General features: G+C 41.9%; 1 protein-coding gene across 2 annotated transcripts in view; it reads left to right on the forward strand.

Moving 5' to 3' along the window:
• Positions 1-1,659: 1,659 nt before the first annotated feature.
• FBLN1 (fibulin 1) overlaps positions 1,660-18,108 on the forward strand; it is a 67,547-nt gene continuing 51,098 nt past the window's right edge. The window contains exons 1-2 of one of the 2 annotated variants that reach the window (XM_063395293.1): positions 1,660-2,398; positions 17,137-17,236. In XM_063395293.1, coding sequence (XP_063251363.1) covers positions 2,323-2,398; positions 17,137-17,236 — 176 coding nt within the window. In that variant the 5' untranslated portion in view covers positions 1,660-2,322. The remainder of the gene's footprint in view (positions 2,399-17,136; positions 17,237-18,108) is intronic. The other variant, XM_063395292.1, reaches the window with a different exon arrangement.

Consider the following 18,108-nt stretch of genomic DNA (forward strand, 5'->3'; position numbering starts at 1 on the left):
ACTTTTCTTTAAATTTGCATTTCTGGTATAGTTTGTGGTGGCAAACTAAATGGGAACACGGAATTCTTACTCTGGAGTAAAAAATGTCCACACATGGTGTTAATCAGGGTAACTCCATGTGTGGACAGGCTATTATGTATGACTTTACACTGTTTTAGGCATGCTGGGTGAAGTTCTTTCTATCCACCTTTAATCCATTAGGGTTGGTTTTAATGTAGAGTGAAATAAGGCAATATTGAACTGAGCCCAGAGTTTCTACACAGAGGATTCCTCTGGTTCAGTAAACTGATACGAATTTTAGACAAGGTGTAATCTTTGTTAGGTGTCTCCCAGCTGTCTGATACATGAAAAAATGGTAGCTTGGAGGTTTTGGAGGTTGGAATGAAGCAATGGCAAGGTCTCACTGTAACTGATGTAAAATCCTTTTAAACTGAGTTAGGGCATTTTACGGAGAAATAGACAAGCTTATGTAAAAAATTCCCGAATTAAATTCCACCTCCCCAATAAAATCAGCCATCCATCCTTTGTCCCCTTTTCCAGCTGCCCCTTCCCAACAAAATAGCGAGGACAAAACCAACCAAAAAAACCAAAAAACCCCCAACAAACCAACAAAACCAACCAAACAAAAAAACCCCAAAACAACCCCCTCCCCAAAAAACCCAACCAAAAACAACACACAAAAACCCCCCAAAAACAAACAAACAAACAAAACTCCACCAAAACCACCCCAAAACCCCAAAACAAAACAAACACAAAAACAAAACCAAAACAAAACATCTGAGCAGTTAAAGGAAGATGATGTGGGCATTTTGAGTGTGGATGGAGGTCAGTTCTTGGATAACTCTGCAGTATATGTGGGAGGCCACACCAGAAGGGCATTGGAACCAGGTTCAAAAGGAACAAAAGGAAATGGCCCTTCACGCAGTCACTGGTAAATCCATGCAACCGGTTGCCAAAGGGTATTTTGGATGATAAACTTTTACAAGAACTCATGGGGAGAGTTCTTGTATTCTCATTACATGGAATAGAAGTTCACTGAGGGCTACTGAGTACACATAGACCACATTTCACCGAGGAAATGCTCCAAACTCAAAGGAGCTGAAGGCTGGGAGAGTAGTCGGGAAAATTATCACGCGTGTTTTTCTTATTCATGCTCTTCCACTACTTAATGATTATGGCTGAGGACAGGCTATTGAGATAGTTGGACTCTTGGCCTTATGGCTGTATTTATGTTCTTGTCTTAGAAAAATACAAATAACTTGGTGGGGAAGAAAACACACATTCAATTCTTACTGCCTTAAATACGTTTTGCCTTTGGACATGTTGAGGAGAGATACTCAAAAGTTGCATTATTGAGGAATTACAAGAGGAATAGGCCAATCAGAGTCCACAATCAGAGTGGCACAACCTCCAAGTAAACACACAATGACTTCCAACTCTTTGTTTGTGTAAAATCGAGGTCAAAGTATACAGGGGTGTTGAACTCTCTGTGTGTTTCCATCCCCATTTGCCTGCAAATATTATCCCTCTCGTTATCTTAAAGATCTCAGCAACAGCAGTGCCAACTGGGTCCTTTGACCACTATCAGTGTTTGTGTTCCTGTTTAAATAAGATAAGGAGGTTAAAAAAAAAAGAGAAGAAAAAAGAAGGGAGGGGAAAGAGAGCAGAGCTGCCTCATTTGGGTTGAAATTCTCATCCTGACTTCTTAAGAGGAGGGGGAGGGAAGAAGAGATTTTTATTTTCCCCACTGAATTTCACTGAAAGAGTCTAGAATCTCTCTCCTTTGAAAAATCTTATTTTATTGGCAAAAGCCATTGGGGTAAAATCCACGGAAAGACCTAGAAGGGGGGTTGAATCTCTCTTCTTTAGCGGTTAAACCTCTGCTAGGTGGTTTCTTTTGTTTTGTTTTGCTTTGCCTTGCCTTTGTTTGTGGCTCTCTTGGAACCGAGGGAAGTCGCTGCACTTCTCCTCCACAGAATCAGTCACGCCGGCCCGAGGTTCACGCTGAGGATCTGCAGTTTCCGAGCTCAAGGGAGTCACTTTCACAGCGTGTGGGGGCGGCGGGGTATCAGAAGCAACAGGGTTCGTGCCTCCGAGCTGCGCTGACGGCTCTGTTCTGCCGAGCACTTGCAGGCTGTATAATTAAGCGGGCAAGGACTGAATTAAATCTTTGTAAAGCCCACCGAGTGGGGGGTTCCTGCAAGCTCTTTCCCAACCGGTCTCAGGCGGCTGGGATAACAGCAGCAGCAGCAAGCGCACAGGGGGAGCCCACCGGACGAGGCAAGAGAGCCGAGACCCGCTCGGAGCGAGCGCTCCCCGCCGATGGACAACCTCGGCGGGGCCCGGCCGCTGCGGCTGCTCCTGCTGCTGGCGCTGCTGCCTCCGCTCCGGGGACAAGGTAAGTACGGGAGCGGCTCGCAGCGCGCCGGGCTCTGCCCGGGCGGGACCCGCTGCCGCTGCGGGCTCCTGCGGACGGGGCAGCGGGGCTCCCCACGGCGCCCCCCGCGCTGCCGGGGATGGGGCCGCCGGGCCCCCCTCGGGGCCCCCTTCTTCCCCGTGCCCCTGGACGTTCCGGGCAGGCTTTAAAGCGCCGCTGCCACGTCCAAGTGAGCAGAAAGGCGTGGTGTGCACCGGCCCCGCCGGTCCCGCTGCCCCCGGGCAGGTTCGGGACGGGCTGTGCCGCGGGGAAAGGGTCAGTCGGTTCGCCCCACGGACACCCCCACCCGGGATCCAGCGCAGCTATCGCAGGAATCGCGACACGTCAGGGCGGCCACCGCACGGTGCCCCTCGTCCCCAGCGAGAGGCGCCCGGCGGTGGCACCGCCAGGTGATGGGTCCGAAAGCGGCGGGCAGAGAGGAGACACAGCTGCGCCCGAAAAACACGGGAAACTGCACCAGCAGTTAATCGGAATCGCAGAGGAGCGGGAGGAATAGCGAAGCAAAGGATGCGGGCTTTTTGGAGACAAAATGTGGAGCATTTATGAATGATACCGTGTGATGTGGTTGCTTTTGAAAGCAGGGATCTGGCTCTGGGCCATGGCTCCTTTTCTGTATTGCACACTATTCCTGATCTCTTAGTATTGTCTGAAGAGAGGATGTGAACTTAATTCATTGTAGCAATCTCATGCAAATCCTAATTTGTAGGAGGTGACAAAGAAAGTGTTTGTCATACGGTGATAATGAATTTATCACGGCTAACAGGTAAGTGACTTTTCCATTAGAGTAACCCCAAGGGGTCCCTTGAGGTTTTATTACATTCCGGGCAAGTACTTGGAAGCACATGGTCTGTGGCCTAGGCAGACAAAAGCCAGTGAAGTAAATAATTTGTTACTATCACAGTGTCTTGAGTCTTGGATTTTCATAAAGCAGAGCACTTGCCACAGATCTCCATCAAAATACTTGCTTTTGATAAAGAGATTGTAGCACTTCTTTTAAAGAGGAACAAAAAAGATGGTCAGAAGAGCAGCATTCACCTCCAGAATCAATATAGCTCCTACTTTGACTTAGACCAGAGTACATCAGCAAAACTCTGGCTTTGATGGGTCACAGTGAGAAGACATAGTAATTTTAAGCATTCAACAGTATTGTAGAACATGAAAAAATTCACTTTGGAACCTCTGTACATTTAACCTCAGTCACTGGATAACTTTTTAGAAAACTGGGAAATCTTTAGATCTGTAAGTTCAGTTTTTTGAAGTTATTTAACACAAAAATTGGCAGTACAATATATATCAGGTTTTTATTTCTTGATTAGAATCCATACTCTGATTTGACTGAGAATTTCTATTTCTTAAAACGTAACAGTACGCTGGATAAAATTAGATTTAAATGTCTAAAAGCAGGTGAGGATCCTTGTTTAGGAGATCAACATTTAAAGAGTTGACTTCGCTTAGGTGAAATAATTATTGACTATTGAATATTAATCTGTGTTTTGGGGATAAATGAAGTAATTATATGGTGAGGTCATGTTGTTGAAGTCTTTGGGGCAGAGGCTGTGCTCCCCTGGAGGTCTGGAATAAGGGGCCTTGGAGCAAAGAGGAGCTCTTACATGATTTAATGATACAATTGCCAAGTTACAAGGACAGTGCATTTATGAAATACAGTTTTCTTCTAAATTTGTTACCATCAATTTTCTTAATTGCTCTTGCTTACTAATGAACCATCAAACCATCAGTAGCTCTTAAAGTCTTCATTCTGAAGAAACTGAAGGGACTGCCTTCACAGGAACTGCCCAGAGCACATGAATTTAGGTATGTACATCATTCTTTGCAAGAGTAAGGATCTTAAAACCTTAAAACATTTCATGATGCAGCTTTGTTTTACTGTAAACATTGCATTATTTAACACAACTACCATAAACCAAAGAAGATGAATAACATCACCATGGCCAGTCAGTGTATTAATAGTTCATCCTGTAGCTCTCTCTTTGGCACATCTTGGTACTACAGGCACTGTTTTAACTCACTAAACATCTGGAAACATGTCTATTCAGGGGAAGCTTACTGTTGTAATAAAAAAAATGTTCCACTGACTTTGTGGAATGAGTTTTATTTTAAGATTATGATTTTTACATGTGCTTTTATAACAGTACATTTATAAGTGTATGGGTGGAGGTAGGACACATGAAAGGCTAAATCTGCGCTTTCTTGCATGCTATCATAGAGAAAATCTGCCCCAAAAAATCACATACTGTCATTTCTAAAACATGAGTGCTACCTCTAAATTAGCCTTTAGTTGAGTTTTGTTTTAAGAAGCCATTTTCAGAAATGACATTTTATTGCAATCAGGAGAAGAGCAAGATGTTAAAGCTCTTTGTTTTTCATCTGTGTAATTGAAAGCAGACGTGTTAGTGAAATCCAAGAGAAACCCCCATAAACCAGCTTATCAAGTTACTGCAGTATATTTATATTGTTCTGTTAGATTTCAGGCATTATCTGAGAGTAGGTCAATGCATTTTCAAAAGTTATTTATTTGTCGTCCTACTTTAGCCCATTCTGCAATTTTCATGTCAACTTTACACGTGTTTTCAATAAATAGTTGTGTTAAGACCAACTTGTTCTACAACACTTGCATTACTATTTTCTGAAATGAAAGATGGGCTTTAGCTCTCTGGGACTTGACTGAAATAGTTAACTGGGACCATGAAAGTTTTTGAGTTTGGTTTCTTGAGTTATGGATACTTCTAAAGAAGTAGGTGGTAAAATGAATTCAGTAAGCAGGGAATCTGGGTTTACTTGATGTAGTAAAATATCTGTAGAGAATAAAAGATGAAACAGAGAAGGTCAAGAAAGAGAGAGCTGAAATCCAAATAAAACAACTTCAGGGCACAGGCAAGAATTTTAATGGTAACATAGAGTGGGTTAGTAGGAAAGAGATAAATGAACAAAAGCTTTTGTAACAGTGATGGTTGACAGTTACAGGAAAGTGATGGTTGGCAGTTACAGGAAGCAAAGAAAATGTGTAAAGTCAAGAAATAACAAAGTAAGCAGGTAATTTTAGCCAAAACAGGCAGAAGCTTTTGTAAGCACTCTGTTAGGCACTTGTGGTTTTGTGTAGGTTTGATGGAAGGAGGTAGGCCAGGGGTGAGATTTTAATAGTTAAGTCATCACACAATTAAATTGGGAGGCTGGATAGCATTGTTCCAAGATAAGATGTAGAAGAGGAAGCAGGAGGCTGAGAAGATTGCAGGGTAAGAAAGAATAGAAAAATTGTCTGCAAAGAAATCCATGAAGGAGTTGTCAGGAGCAAGAGAAAAAATGTAGGAAGAACCCACAACAAGTAAAAAGCCTAAAAAGGAGAGAAAAAGTCAGTACAGATCAGTGAAAAGTTCTAGAAAAAAAGGTAGAATTACTGGCCATAGTATTTTGTGAATAAAAATTACCTAAGAAATGCTCAGAATAATGTCAAGTAAATGGACAAGTAGACAAGGACCTACTAAGATGATATACTTGAGTGATTTACAGTGACAGAGTGTACATTGAGGGGAAAACTGTAACAGTCACCTGCATGTTTATGAGACTTGGCAAGGCTACTTTTCCTCTGGTAAGACACAGGACAGTCCAGAACAAGTTGTGTTGAAAGTCTTCTCCGATCAACAGGATGCACCATGTCTTAAGCATCTCCCATGCTTGTACTCTCCTCAGTATACCAACAAATCTTTGGCTAAGGCACCTCATGAAGTTTCTTCTGTTCATGTTTTAAAGCAAGCAGCATTTCTATTTCTCCCCAGCATTAAGGGCTACTTTGTCTCTGATTTGTACCTATTATAACCTACTTCAGACTTTAAAGTTTTGAGAAATTGCCTTTTGGATTTGAAGTATGGGCTGCTGCATCTTAGCAAGAAAATAAATATCAACATTCTCTGGGATTTTCATTCATATTCTTTTCAGTTAATCAAATTATTGTTACATTTTTCATTCAAAGAAAGCTGATGTAGTTTTGGGTGCTGAGTACACAGGTATAGGAAGTACATTGTTTTCTGGGTTATGGTAGCACCACAAATGAGCAATGCTGCACAAGGGTGCAGTATGTTCCCCAATAAATGGTTCATTTTTGAGTCTAGTCAAAATCTGGATTGAGACTTTAATCTTAGTAATAAAGAAAGCAATATCAGAAAAGATCTTCTTTATCAATGCTGAAGCGTACAGATGTAGAAATACTTCATATGGTATATTCCAGATTTTTAGGGGGTTTCCAAGGATTTATGAAGCTTTGGAAGGATATAATGTACAAATGCTACTTGCAGTACATCCATTGGAAATACTGCCACCTTCCATCTTTGCTCTTGTCACTGATTAAATTTCAGGTACTGAGTACTTTTACTATAAATGCTTAGTCAAAAAATCTGGGAGAGCTAGATATTGATTTGTGGCTCTGTATAGATAATTTCAAAACAAGGATATCTCATGTAAGAGTTTTACATGTCTCATGTAATATTTTCTCTGAAATGAAACCTTCCCTAAAGCATTGCTATATAATTATATGAAAAAAAAAAATCTGTATTTTCTTCCTGCTCTGTAAAGTCTGTGATTCCTTCCATACTTGAACCTTGACCCACTGTGCTATAAATTTTATCCCATCTGCTTAGTGTTTCCTGACTATTCTTTAGATATGGCAATACTAGAATATCAGAATCTTCCATCACCGTCCATAGTTTTTTTTTATTAAGCAATAAACCTGCTGCTTACAGAGTAGATACATTTTACTTTAGCAGTATATAAAAGCATAATTATTATTGTTAATTTTCTAGTCAGATGAAAATACAGAAATCCCAGTGTGAAAATATTTTTCCTGTAATCATTTTTACAGGAATAGCAATAGAAATGGAAATCATTTTAAGACAATAGAAATGCTTGAGCATATATGTTTGATATTCTGAGATGTGCTGCTCTGTTACATTCTCATATCCTTCTTTAAGTAGCTTTATTTTGGATACATACATGTACTTGGACTCAATCCAAAGCTCCTAAGGTCTACCTAAAGACTATCATTTAATGCAGTACATTTTGGGTTGTGGCCTTTATACAAATGAACAGGACTAGCAATAGGTTAAGTTTAATACCCTAAATAAAACTTCCTAATCACACAGTTTTTCATTATTTGAAATGAGAAATCAAGAGAAAATTAAAATTTGCTCTTAAATGAGAAAGCCTTATGTGGCACTTTTCCTATCAACATCCTGTGAAGTTATTTCATTATTTGCATGATTTTCTCACAGGGGGAAAAATGGAAGGCAAAGTTTAGCAGGTGTTGGTCAGGCAGAGCAGTTACAGTTCTTCCAATTATGGGTCTTTTTTTGTATGTCCTTCCATGTCATCTTGGTGAGTCTGGATTCTTCAGTCCACCTGTGTCCATCAGAGCTGTGAATCTTTTTTCATGTTCTTGTGGGTTTGTAAAGTCTGGACAGAAATTACATGTACTAAGCTGTTTACACAATGCTGATTCAGTGGACTCCAAGTTTCTCTCAATACTTTCGTATCTTCTAGAAAATTTTAGCATCTTTATTCTTCTGGTATTAATGTCTTTTGATCTTCAGCCTCTTCATGGAAGCCCAAAAAATAACCTATCCAGAAAGATGAAAAAATCGGTGTTAATTTGTTCCCAGAAAGGGCATCCTCAGGGAGCAGCAGTCTTCAGGTACACAGAAGGTTGGATGTATAAGAGGTAGTAATGAAAGAAAAAATTGAAATGCACTTTTGGAGTGAACAGTGAAGTAATATCAAAAAAATTCTGTTGGTACTGAATGTATGGCTTCTTGGAGCACAAGAGCACATTGCCTAGACAAGTTTGGGAATCGGCCTCACTTGATATTGATTTTGAACAACTATGTAAAACTCTGCCCACAACTGACTGAATTTTATCAGGTCTCCCTGAAAGGAGTCAGTAAGACAAGATAACCTCCTGAGGCTTTCTACATCATATTTTCTGATATTTTGAGATACAGATATAGAAATATATATCTAAGATGCTTTATTCCTGCAATAGATGGAGTTGTCTTTTCTAATTTTTAGTACCAGTTGCCTGTTTTTAGAAAGATTTTATTTTTAGACCTGAGACATAATAAAAACCCTGCAGTAAAGCATGTGCTTTCCCCACCAAGGACATAGTGGATGTTGCAGCATGGCATTGCCTCCGTGTAGCCTGTCCTCCTCACCACCTATTGCCATGGAAGGTTTTAAGGACTTGTTTTATAAACTGTACACAGATATGTCATAAAATGAGATTTGGCTGTATCTGAAAAATCCCCCTAGCTGTGTGATGGCCACTGCTGCTGCTGCTACCAAAGTCACATTCCCTATAAATGAGTGTTCTCCAGACCTAAAAAATTTCCAGTAAAATGTTGGCTGTTTTCAAACCAACCACAGAACACACTAACATACCAGGCATTTCCTTTAGGGTGCTGCTGCTTTAGTTACTGTGCTCACTGGGTTTCTTCAGTGATTTCAGATGTCCTGAAATAATCACCCTCAGCTGAGAATCCATCTGAAAGTAAAGGTTCAAACCCTTTAAACATGTTTAGAGAGGATGTCGTATTTTTTCATTGCATGTGAACTGTGAGTGATTGTCTGGCAGCCCATAAAGCTCTGGTATGACTCCTCACACTTGAAGGAAAGAAGCCAAAGTCATAGATCCTCTTTGAGGGACTAGAGCAGGACAGGAAAGGGACAGCTGGTGAGGAGCACAGCCTTGCATCCTACAACATGTGCATTGGAGAATTCCTCCTGGCCCCTGCTGCTGCGGGTGTTAGGTGAGAGGCTGTCCTGGCTCCAAGTTTGATGTTTTGATTATGAAGTTCAGGCTGTCGTAGTCTTTAAGGGAACCTTTAAGAATTGAGTGGAATGACTAAGAATATCTTACTGTCCAGAGATGACTAGTGCCTCTGTTCAGCTGTGTCTGTTCACTGTACCCCATCAGCATATTGGTGTATTTGATGAACAGTCTTGAGGTGAACCAGCACTTCTCTGCAGAAAAAGCTCCCATTCACTTTGCTTCTTTCTTTTAATACAAAATGGAAGAGGGGCATCTTCATTCCAACTCCATTCTGAAGAGATTCATCACATACTCACATAGTCTCAGATGAAGAATAGTAATGTTCTCCTGCATTGCTCCTTTACTCCCAGTTCAAACTATTTGTTTCAGAGAATCATGGGGTGAGATTTTCTGTTGTACATCTTTCCTTTTCATGGTTTCAGGTCTCCTTCACCCTTTCCCCTACTCTGTGTGCCCAATCCCTAGGTTTACACACAATGTGAAGACACAGCAAAGCTGTATTTGTCATGTTAGTCTATTACCAATTGGACCTTTGAAGTCAGCTGGCTTCCCTCTTGTCTAAACATGTCTCCAAGTCTATTCAATACCTTAAGTGTCAAAGTGAATTTGCATTGCCAGAGACAGCATTTCCACAGTTTGGGGTAAGAAGAGCAAAAAAATGAAGAGTACAAATCCCAGCTGCCAGGACTTAAGTGCTGTCCCTGCTACAAAAGCAGTTGACTTTGTCCACCTGATAACAGCCAGGTGTCATTGTTCAGGAGGAATTAAATTGGTGTAGCAGATCAGGCCAAGCACACTTTGTTTGTCCTGAATGTTGAGCAAAGGGGAGCCTTGGTTAAAAGGGTGTGCAGTTGCTGTAGTTTTGTGAGAATGCAGATGTAAAGGGAGAGTGGAAGACAAAGAATGTGACTCTGAGTATTATGGCTGGCCAGTCTGTCATTCTGAGGATCAAATTCTCTAAGTAGATTTGGAGTTTTTTTCCAGCTGGCGGTTAGATGGATGAGCCTCACTAGGGAGAGAATTTTCTGGACAAGGAAAGAGAGGTTTTATCAGAAAGGTACACAGTGACTGTTGAAAGTGGTTGTCTTACTGGAAACCTAAACCAGTGCATGCCTGTTGCAATCACAAGTTCCAAAAATTCTGCATGACAGACTGTTACTGAAACATGTTGGATTAGTGCTGAGCTCTCACAGAGTCTGCTGCCTGTATCCTCATATGCTAAGAAGTGATGATCATGTTCTGTTTTCTCACATTCCATAGTGCTGAGCCTCTTACAGAGTAAATTGAGTGAAGGGTGAGATCTGCACCACATTTTGCAAACATAATCAATTCATGTGCTTAAAGGATTATAAACGTCCTAATAAGAAGTGTGATTTTGACCCCTTGACCTGGACTCAGTTCCAAATCCATACCCAACTGCAGCTGGTTATGTGAGCTGGGAAATCAAGGAGTTTGAGGGTCACATCACTGACTGCCCTGAAGAATGGGCAATCCTAAGTGGCACTGGCTTGGTGAGCCCACCTAGGCTCCGGTGTCCCTTTGGTTTGGTTTCACCATCAGGTTGAGAACTGTTCCATAGAACAGCTGTCCAATCCTGGACTTATATAGACCTTTCCACTAGAGACAGCTGTGCAGAATAGCTGCTACTGTAGATTGTTAGCAAAAAATCTCCCTTTTTGATCTAGCTGGAATGCTACTGCTGTGAAATTTATCCAGTTCTTTTTACTTCTGCTTATCATTTGCACAAGAAACAATTCAGGGGTTCTCATTCCAGGAATCATGCTTTTGGGTAACGTTCTTCAGCTTATCTTTCTTTTGCAGAAAATATTCACTGCAGCAGCTGAATAAACAATTATTACATCATGGAAGACTAAGGTTATGCAGATATTAACCTAATTTCTTGCTTTGAACTCCCACAAGTTATGGCAATCCTGTTAAAATTAACAAAATATCTTTTTTAAAATAACAACTTTTGCTTGTACACATCATGTCTGCGTAAACATAGTTCAAAACCAGCACATGAATGCATCATGTGCACATAATGTTTGAATATTTTTGACCTTAATCCTGCCCTGTCTGATAGATTTTCTTCATGGCATCTGCAAAATTAGAGAATTTAGTTCCAGCTGTGTTTCTGCTGTCTCCTTCCCAAGACTCCTGAAATCTCTCTCATAATCCAACATACACCAGGTATCCATTAGGACAGGTATACTTGCTGTAACCATAGTAATAGAGCTCAGGTTCTTTTGGGTGCCCTGCTGGACATGCTTTTGTACAGGAACAAAACAGTGATAAAGCTGCACTGGATTTTATCCAAAATAAACTTGGGATTTTCTGAATGAATCATTAGTTACCGTGCAAAATTACTGTATGTGATGAAAAGGAAGTTAACATGCGCCCCTATCAACAGAGCTCTGGTTTATCCTCATATTTTTCTGTTTTGTGATACCAGAAATCTGAACCAGCATTCCTCAGTTTTACAAAATGGATCTGACACTGTATTCTCACGTTACAACTTTCCTGTAGGGTTTCTTCCTCCAAATAAAAGGGCACATTTAATCTGAACACAGATTATGTCATCAGCATTTCCCATAAGGGCTTTGTCTTTAGGATGCCTGAGATTTCTCTGGCTGATTTGCATAAAACACTGTTCACTTGGCAAAACTGTTGGAGCACCAGGTTCAGTGGAGCAGTCCTGTTATCCCTACTTGATTGTCATTGGCACTGCAGCTCCGAGGTGTGCCAGGTGCCTACCAGCTGAAGTAAGAGATGTGGTTACAGTGAAGAAAAAACCCCATTCTTTTCAGTGAGATTCCTTGAGATGTCATAATCAGAGTAGTTTCTACCTTCTGCTTCCCACTGCCTGATGCTTTGCCCACCCTGCAGTACCAACTCATAGTTAGGAGAGGCTGCAGAAAGGCCACAGCCCCTCCATGCTGTTGGTCTCCTGAAGAGGGTGTAAGAAGGCACAAATGGCCTCAGTATGAACTTTTTGCTCAGAGATTTCCAACTGGGAGCCACGTGAATGTGCACGTGTACAGTTGAATCAGCAACAAAGCTGCAGCTGGGAGGTGGTAAAGTCTGTCCTCTTTCTAAATACTCATTAGCAACTCTTAATGCCCAAATAGAATCACTTCTAGTGCAGTCAGAAGTTGACACCCAGTGTGAGACACACACTTTGAGATCTTGAAAGAGCAGGGATTTGCCTGTGAATTACCATTTTTAAACCAAACTGCAAAGCCAAGGGAAAATGTTTTTCACTGTTTAATTGTTACGTTTCAGAAGAATGGCCTTGAGGGTGGAGTGCTTTTTTTACTGCTTGTTTTTCACTTCCCTCTATTCTCAGGAGAGGTTTGGCAGGATCTTTAGAGGATATGAGTTGTGATGTCACCCAAAACAATGGGCCTGGACCATAGTTCTCCTTCAACAAACTCTCCATGATCCTTCTTTATCTGGATGCACTCCTTCAGACAAGCTTGCTTAGCTTGGCCTGCTTTGAATTCCTGGGTTATTTGGTTGGAGTAGAGGTGTGTTGCCAGGGCTTGGAGGGAAGAGCTGGTGTCCAGAGCCAGGGATTGTCCTTCTGGGAAGGAACTTGGCTAAAGATTCATTTGTACAAAGCCCTGCAAAAACCTACAGCCAGCTCTGCATTTCAGTTAAATGTGTATCATTTTTCAACACACTTAAGATTGATTGCAGACAGCAGCACTAAAAATAAGGTTATTTGTAATCCTTTGTAGGAAATTTGATGCATATGACTGTTTGTCAGCCAGAGGGCCCCAGACAGGGTCCCTATTCCCAAAGAAGAGTTTAGACACAAATGCATGGATTTCATGCAGAGAGCTATTTACTAGACTGGTTTAATCCAAAGCATTATAAATTGCACTTAGCTTTCAGTCACTGGCATGAATTTTGGACACACTGAGGGATTCAAGAGAAATATTGCCTTGACTTAGTAATGACAGAATTTTGACCATTGTTTTGGGTAAGACTAGAAGAATGACCTGGGTCATAGAATACAGAGCACTGTTACAAACTACCATTTAAATGAAATTCTGTTTGTAAGTAAATGATTTTCTTAGTAAAACATGTTTCGTTTACTTGATCCCGTAATTTTGATTGTTGTTTACTGTAATAATACTGTAATACTGCATTACTTGTTGACAGGAACTGTGTCCTTTCACAGGTTTTACTCATCTATGCCTAAAATGGTCTGTTTCTCCCAGTTTCTCCTCATTTAGTAAGACTTTGATTTCCCTGATCATCCTCCTAATCTTTCTTTACACATTTTGCATTTTGATATAACCTTTCCTAAGCAGAAAAAGCCAGAACTGTGTAAAATACTACAGAGTTTTGCACTGTAGAATTGATAATTGTATTAAGAGTATCTACCTCAAGATGACTTATGCATCCTACAATCATTCAACTCTTTAATTTTTGCTTTGAATTATAATCTCTGGTTGGGAATATAGGCTGTTCCCTGCAAAAAAACCCCTGAATTACTGAAGGGAAATACCTTCTCTATGTGCTTTCAGCTGCTTTTGCCTTCCCCACATGTGAATATCTGCCAGCTGAGCAGGTACAAACTCAATCTGATGTGTGTCAGAGTGATCAAGAACAGTGTGAATCTTTCAGCTAATCTTAATATCTGCTACAAGCTAGGAGGTGGGTGTGCAGACAGATGGAAGGTGGCTGTAATGGCCCTGCATCAGCAGCACTGAGAATGAAGGCTTTGTAACTGGTGTAGCCAGAGGAGACAGATGCATGTCCTTACAAAACTCTGCAGAAAGTAATTTGTGAAGATGTCGTCTTGAACATAATGTGGCTGCCTGTTGAAGTGTGTTCATTTCAGATGTGCTTGGACCAAAGCTAAGGATGGTACAATCATGTGTGCTCCCTATTCTTCCACCAGCTTGATGTGTAATTTGGGCAAGTCATTTCATCCTTCTGAACTTCATCTTCTCTATTAAAAATGAGTACATGAGATTTGCCTTCCTGTGTGCAACAAGCAGATTGAAGGATCTTACTTATTTTTCATTAAGTAATCAGTCACAGGATCATTTTGGTTGGAAGAGACTTCTTGAAATCCTCCAGAGTTTAGGCACTCTCACAGTAAGGCAGTGATTTTTGTGTTCGGATGGAACTTCATATGGTATAATTTGTGTCAAGTGTCTCTTGTCCTGTCAGTGAACACCGTGGAGAGGAGTCTGGCTCCCTCTTAATCCCTTCCTCTCTTTTTATATTTATAAAAACCCCTCAGATCCCCCCCAAAGACTTCTGTTCTCTGGACTGAAGGGTCCCAGCTCTTCTTGTCTCTCCTCATATGAAAGGTACCCCAGTGCATAGATCATCTTGGAGACCCTGCACTGGACTCAGTACAGCAGGTCCATGTCTGTTGAACTGGGGAGCCCAGGATGGACACAGCACTTCAGATGTGGTTTCATCAGCTCCCTGCAGAGGGGAAGGATCACATCCCTCCATGTGCTGCCAGTCTTCTGTCTAAAGCAGACTAAGCTGGTGTGGGCCTCTGTTGCTGGGAAAGTGCATTGCTGGCTTACACTTAGCTCGGAGCCCACCAGGTGTTCTACAGCTGGCACATCCTCAGTGTGTGCTGCTGCATAGGCCTTTTTCCTCCCCAGAAGCAGGACTTTACATTTCCCTTTGCAGAGCTTCCTAAGGTTCATGTTGGCTCATTTCTCCTGCCTGTTGAGGTTCCTCTGGATGGCAGCACGACCCTCTGGTGTATCAGCCACTCCTGCCAGACTTGTGTGATCTGTGAGCTGGTGGAGGGTGCACTGCTCCCCCATGGCCACCTCACTGTCTGCTTAGCTAAAGTGTCCACTGGCAGCTTGTCTATGATGATGTTATAGGAGATGGTGTTGAAAGCCTTACAGATGTCATGGGAAACAACATCAACTCCCTCATCTGCTGAACTAGCCACCGCCTTGTCAAAGGCTGTGAGATTATTAACTAATCATATGCTTAATCATCATGCTTACTGCATGATATACTCCTCATAAATCCAGGCTGACTTCTGCCAGTCGCATTCTTGTCCTTCATGTGTTTGGACATTGTTTCCAGAAGGATTTACTCCATCACCTTCCCAGAGAATAAGAAGAATGTGCCAGATGGACAAAAAGCCAGTGACATCCTGACCTGTATCAAAACCAGTTTGACCAACAGGGCCAAGGCAGTGATTTTCCCCCTGTACTTGGCACTGGGGAGGAACACCTCAAGTCCTGTGTCCTGGGCCCTGCACTACAAGAAAGACACTGAGGGGTTGGAGCATGTTTAGAGAAGGGAACGGAGCTGGGGAAGGTTCTGGAGCATCAGGAGCACCTGAGAGAGCTGGGGGGGCTCGGCCTGCAGAAAAGGAGGCTCAAGGGGAACCTTCTCACTTTCTACAGCTTTCTGACAGGAGGGGCCTGCCAGGTGGGGATCAGGCTCTGCTCCCAGGGAACAAGGGACAGGACAAGGCCAAATGGCTTCAAGTTGTTCCAGGGGTTGTTCAGGTTGGACATAGGAGGAATTTCTTCACTGAAAATTGATCAGACATTGGCAGGGACTGCCAGGGAGGTGGTGGAGTCCCCATCCCTGGAGGTGTCCCAGGAATCCCTGGACATGGCACTCAGTTCTGTGGTCTGGGTGACAAGATGAGGATCAGGCACAGGGTGGACTTGATCTCAGAGATCTTTTCCAACCTGAATGATTCCATGCTTCTATAACAGGGTGATCAGCTTGTAGTTTCCCAGATCTTGTCTCTTGTCCTTGAAGTCAGGAGACACTTGTTCTCTTTCATCCTCCAGGAATTCCTCTCATCTGCCATGAGCTCCCAGATCATCGTATGTAGCCTGGCAGTGTCATCATCCAGCTCCCTCAGCACTCATGGGTGAAACTTGTCAGGGCCATCACTCAAAAAACTTAGGAAACAGAGAGAAATCATTTGAAAGCTCTCCCTCTGGATAACCAGATAGGGTTTTTATGAAGTTTGTGTATTTGTTACACAAGGAGCTGTTCAGACTACAAGATAATTAATAGAAAAGTGTGACTCAAGTTTTATTCCAAGTTCTGATACACCCGCTGTGCAGTGAACTTTTGCACTTGGAATATGAAGCAAACCTGTAATGCTTTTCAGTTCATTAACAGTATTCAGTTTTATTAAATTAGAAGAATTAGAAGCTTGCAAAAATATACTTTACGCAAATAATTGTCTTCACCGTGGTTTTCCCCTTAGTTTCAGTGTTGGTATAAGTTGGTAACAGGATTAATTTTTCTTTCATATGTTAAGTGATCAAAATACCATATACCTTTTTGTTCCTCTCTACACTACTTTTGCATTTACAGACATACTTCTGAGTAAAAAATTGAAAACAGATTAACTGGATAATAACCTCAGGAAAAAAATAGTTCTGCAAATTTGCTTGTAATGAGATTCATCTGTTTTTCATATCAGGTTTATCCTGTATTCTTCAGGATTTTAAAAGGTCGCTGGTTGCTACTGCTGCTTTTGATAATAAAGGAGTGCGATCCCAAAGATCCTTTTATCTGGCAGGACTATCTGAACTGGTTTCTGCCAGTTTATCAGTCCCTAGGTTGTGTCTTTGTGTGGAAGGTTAGGAGAAAATGCAGTTTGCTTCACCGAGGAAGGAAAACCTCCAGCACTGGGTTTTATTGCACAGTGCTGACAGGTGCTTTGTTTGGCCATGGCTGCTTTTTGTATGGGCGCCCTGTTCTGTGTGTAAGTCAGGGAGGGAAAAACTCACTTGCTTGTGTTTGGTTGGGGTTTTTTTTAACTGGCAGATGCAATACCATTTATTAAGGTTGTATTAAATATATTGTGTTTTTCTCTCTTTCCTCATTTCTGCAGATCTGTCAGTGGAAGAATGCTGTGACAAAGGTGTTGAATGGGCAATTAAAAACAGAATATGTGCTTCTCTGCCATTAATATCGGAGTCTAGAGAATGCAGGTACATAGTTACATATTATATATTAAAACACAGTTTATACTGTAATGTGAAACCTTAGGAATGGCAGGTATTAAAGCTAATTTACAAGATGAAGCACCCAACTCTTATATCCCAGCTTTTCAACTCCATATATACCCTTGGGGAGTACCTCCTGAGTACCAACTTTTCCTCCATCAAGTCCTTTTAATTTTTGCTGTCAGTGTGGTGCAGATTCCCCCAGCCCTAACCCATGTGGCATGTACTGCCTCTTCCTCAGAGGCTTTCCCACTGCTCATGGGGCTTGGGCTCAGCCTGCAGCCAGGACATCTCAGTGTGGCTGCTCTAATGTCACCAAGCTGGCTGTGAATCTGGCCACATTTCTGGGCAAATGTTTATAGAGAAACACAGCAGCTCCATGGCTAATCTATGGTTTGAATATGTACTTATGTGTATATTTATGTGAGGCAGCCTTCTGTGGTGCTGTACAGGTATTTGTTCTGCAGCTCTTAGTTGACTTTAGCTTTATGTCTCCCCAAAGAGCAATTCAAGGAGATTCCTAGTTAGTCCAGCTTAGGAAAGGAGCCTACAAGAAAGATGGAGAGAGACTATTTACAAGGGCTTCACACTGACAGAGAGTAGGTTTAGATTAAATATTAGGAAGAAATTCTGCCTTGTGAGGGTGGTGAGGCCCTGGCACAGGTTGTCTGTCCTTGGGAAGCTGTGGCTGCATCATCCCTGGAAGTGCCCAAGGCTGGGTTGGACAGGGCTTGGAGCAATCTGGGATAGTGGAAGGTGTCCCTGCCCATGGCAGGAAGGGTAGATGAAATGAGCTCTAAGGTGCCCTCCAATCCAAACCATTCTGTGTTTTAATAATTCTGTGAAATGCGTCTGAC

Source organism: Prinia subflava, chromosome 4 (genome assembly GCF_021018805.1).
Source record: "Prinia subflava isolate CZ2003 ecotype Zambia chromosome 4, Cam_Psub_1.2, whole genome shotgun sequence".
Taxonomy (NCBI): domain Eukaryota; kingdom Metazoa; phylum Chordata; class Aves; order Passeriformes; family Cisticolidae; genus Prinia; species Prinia subflava.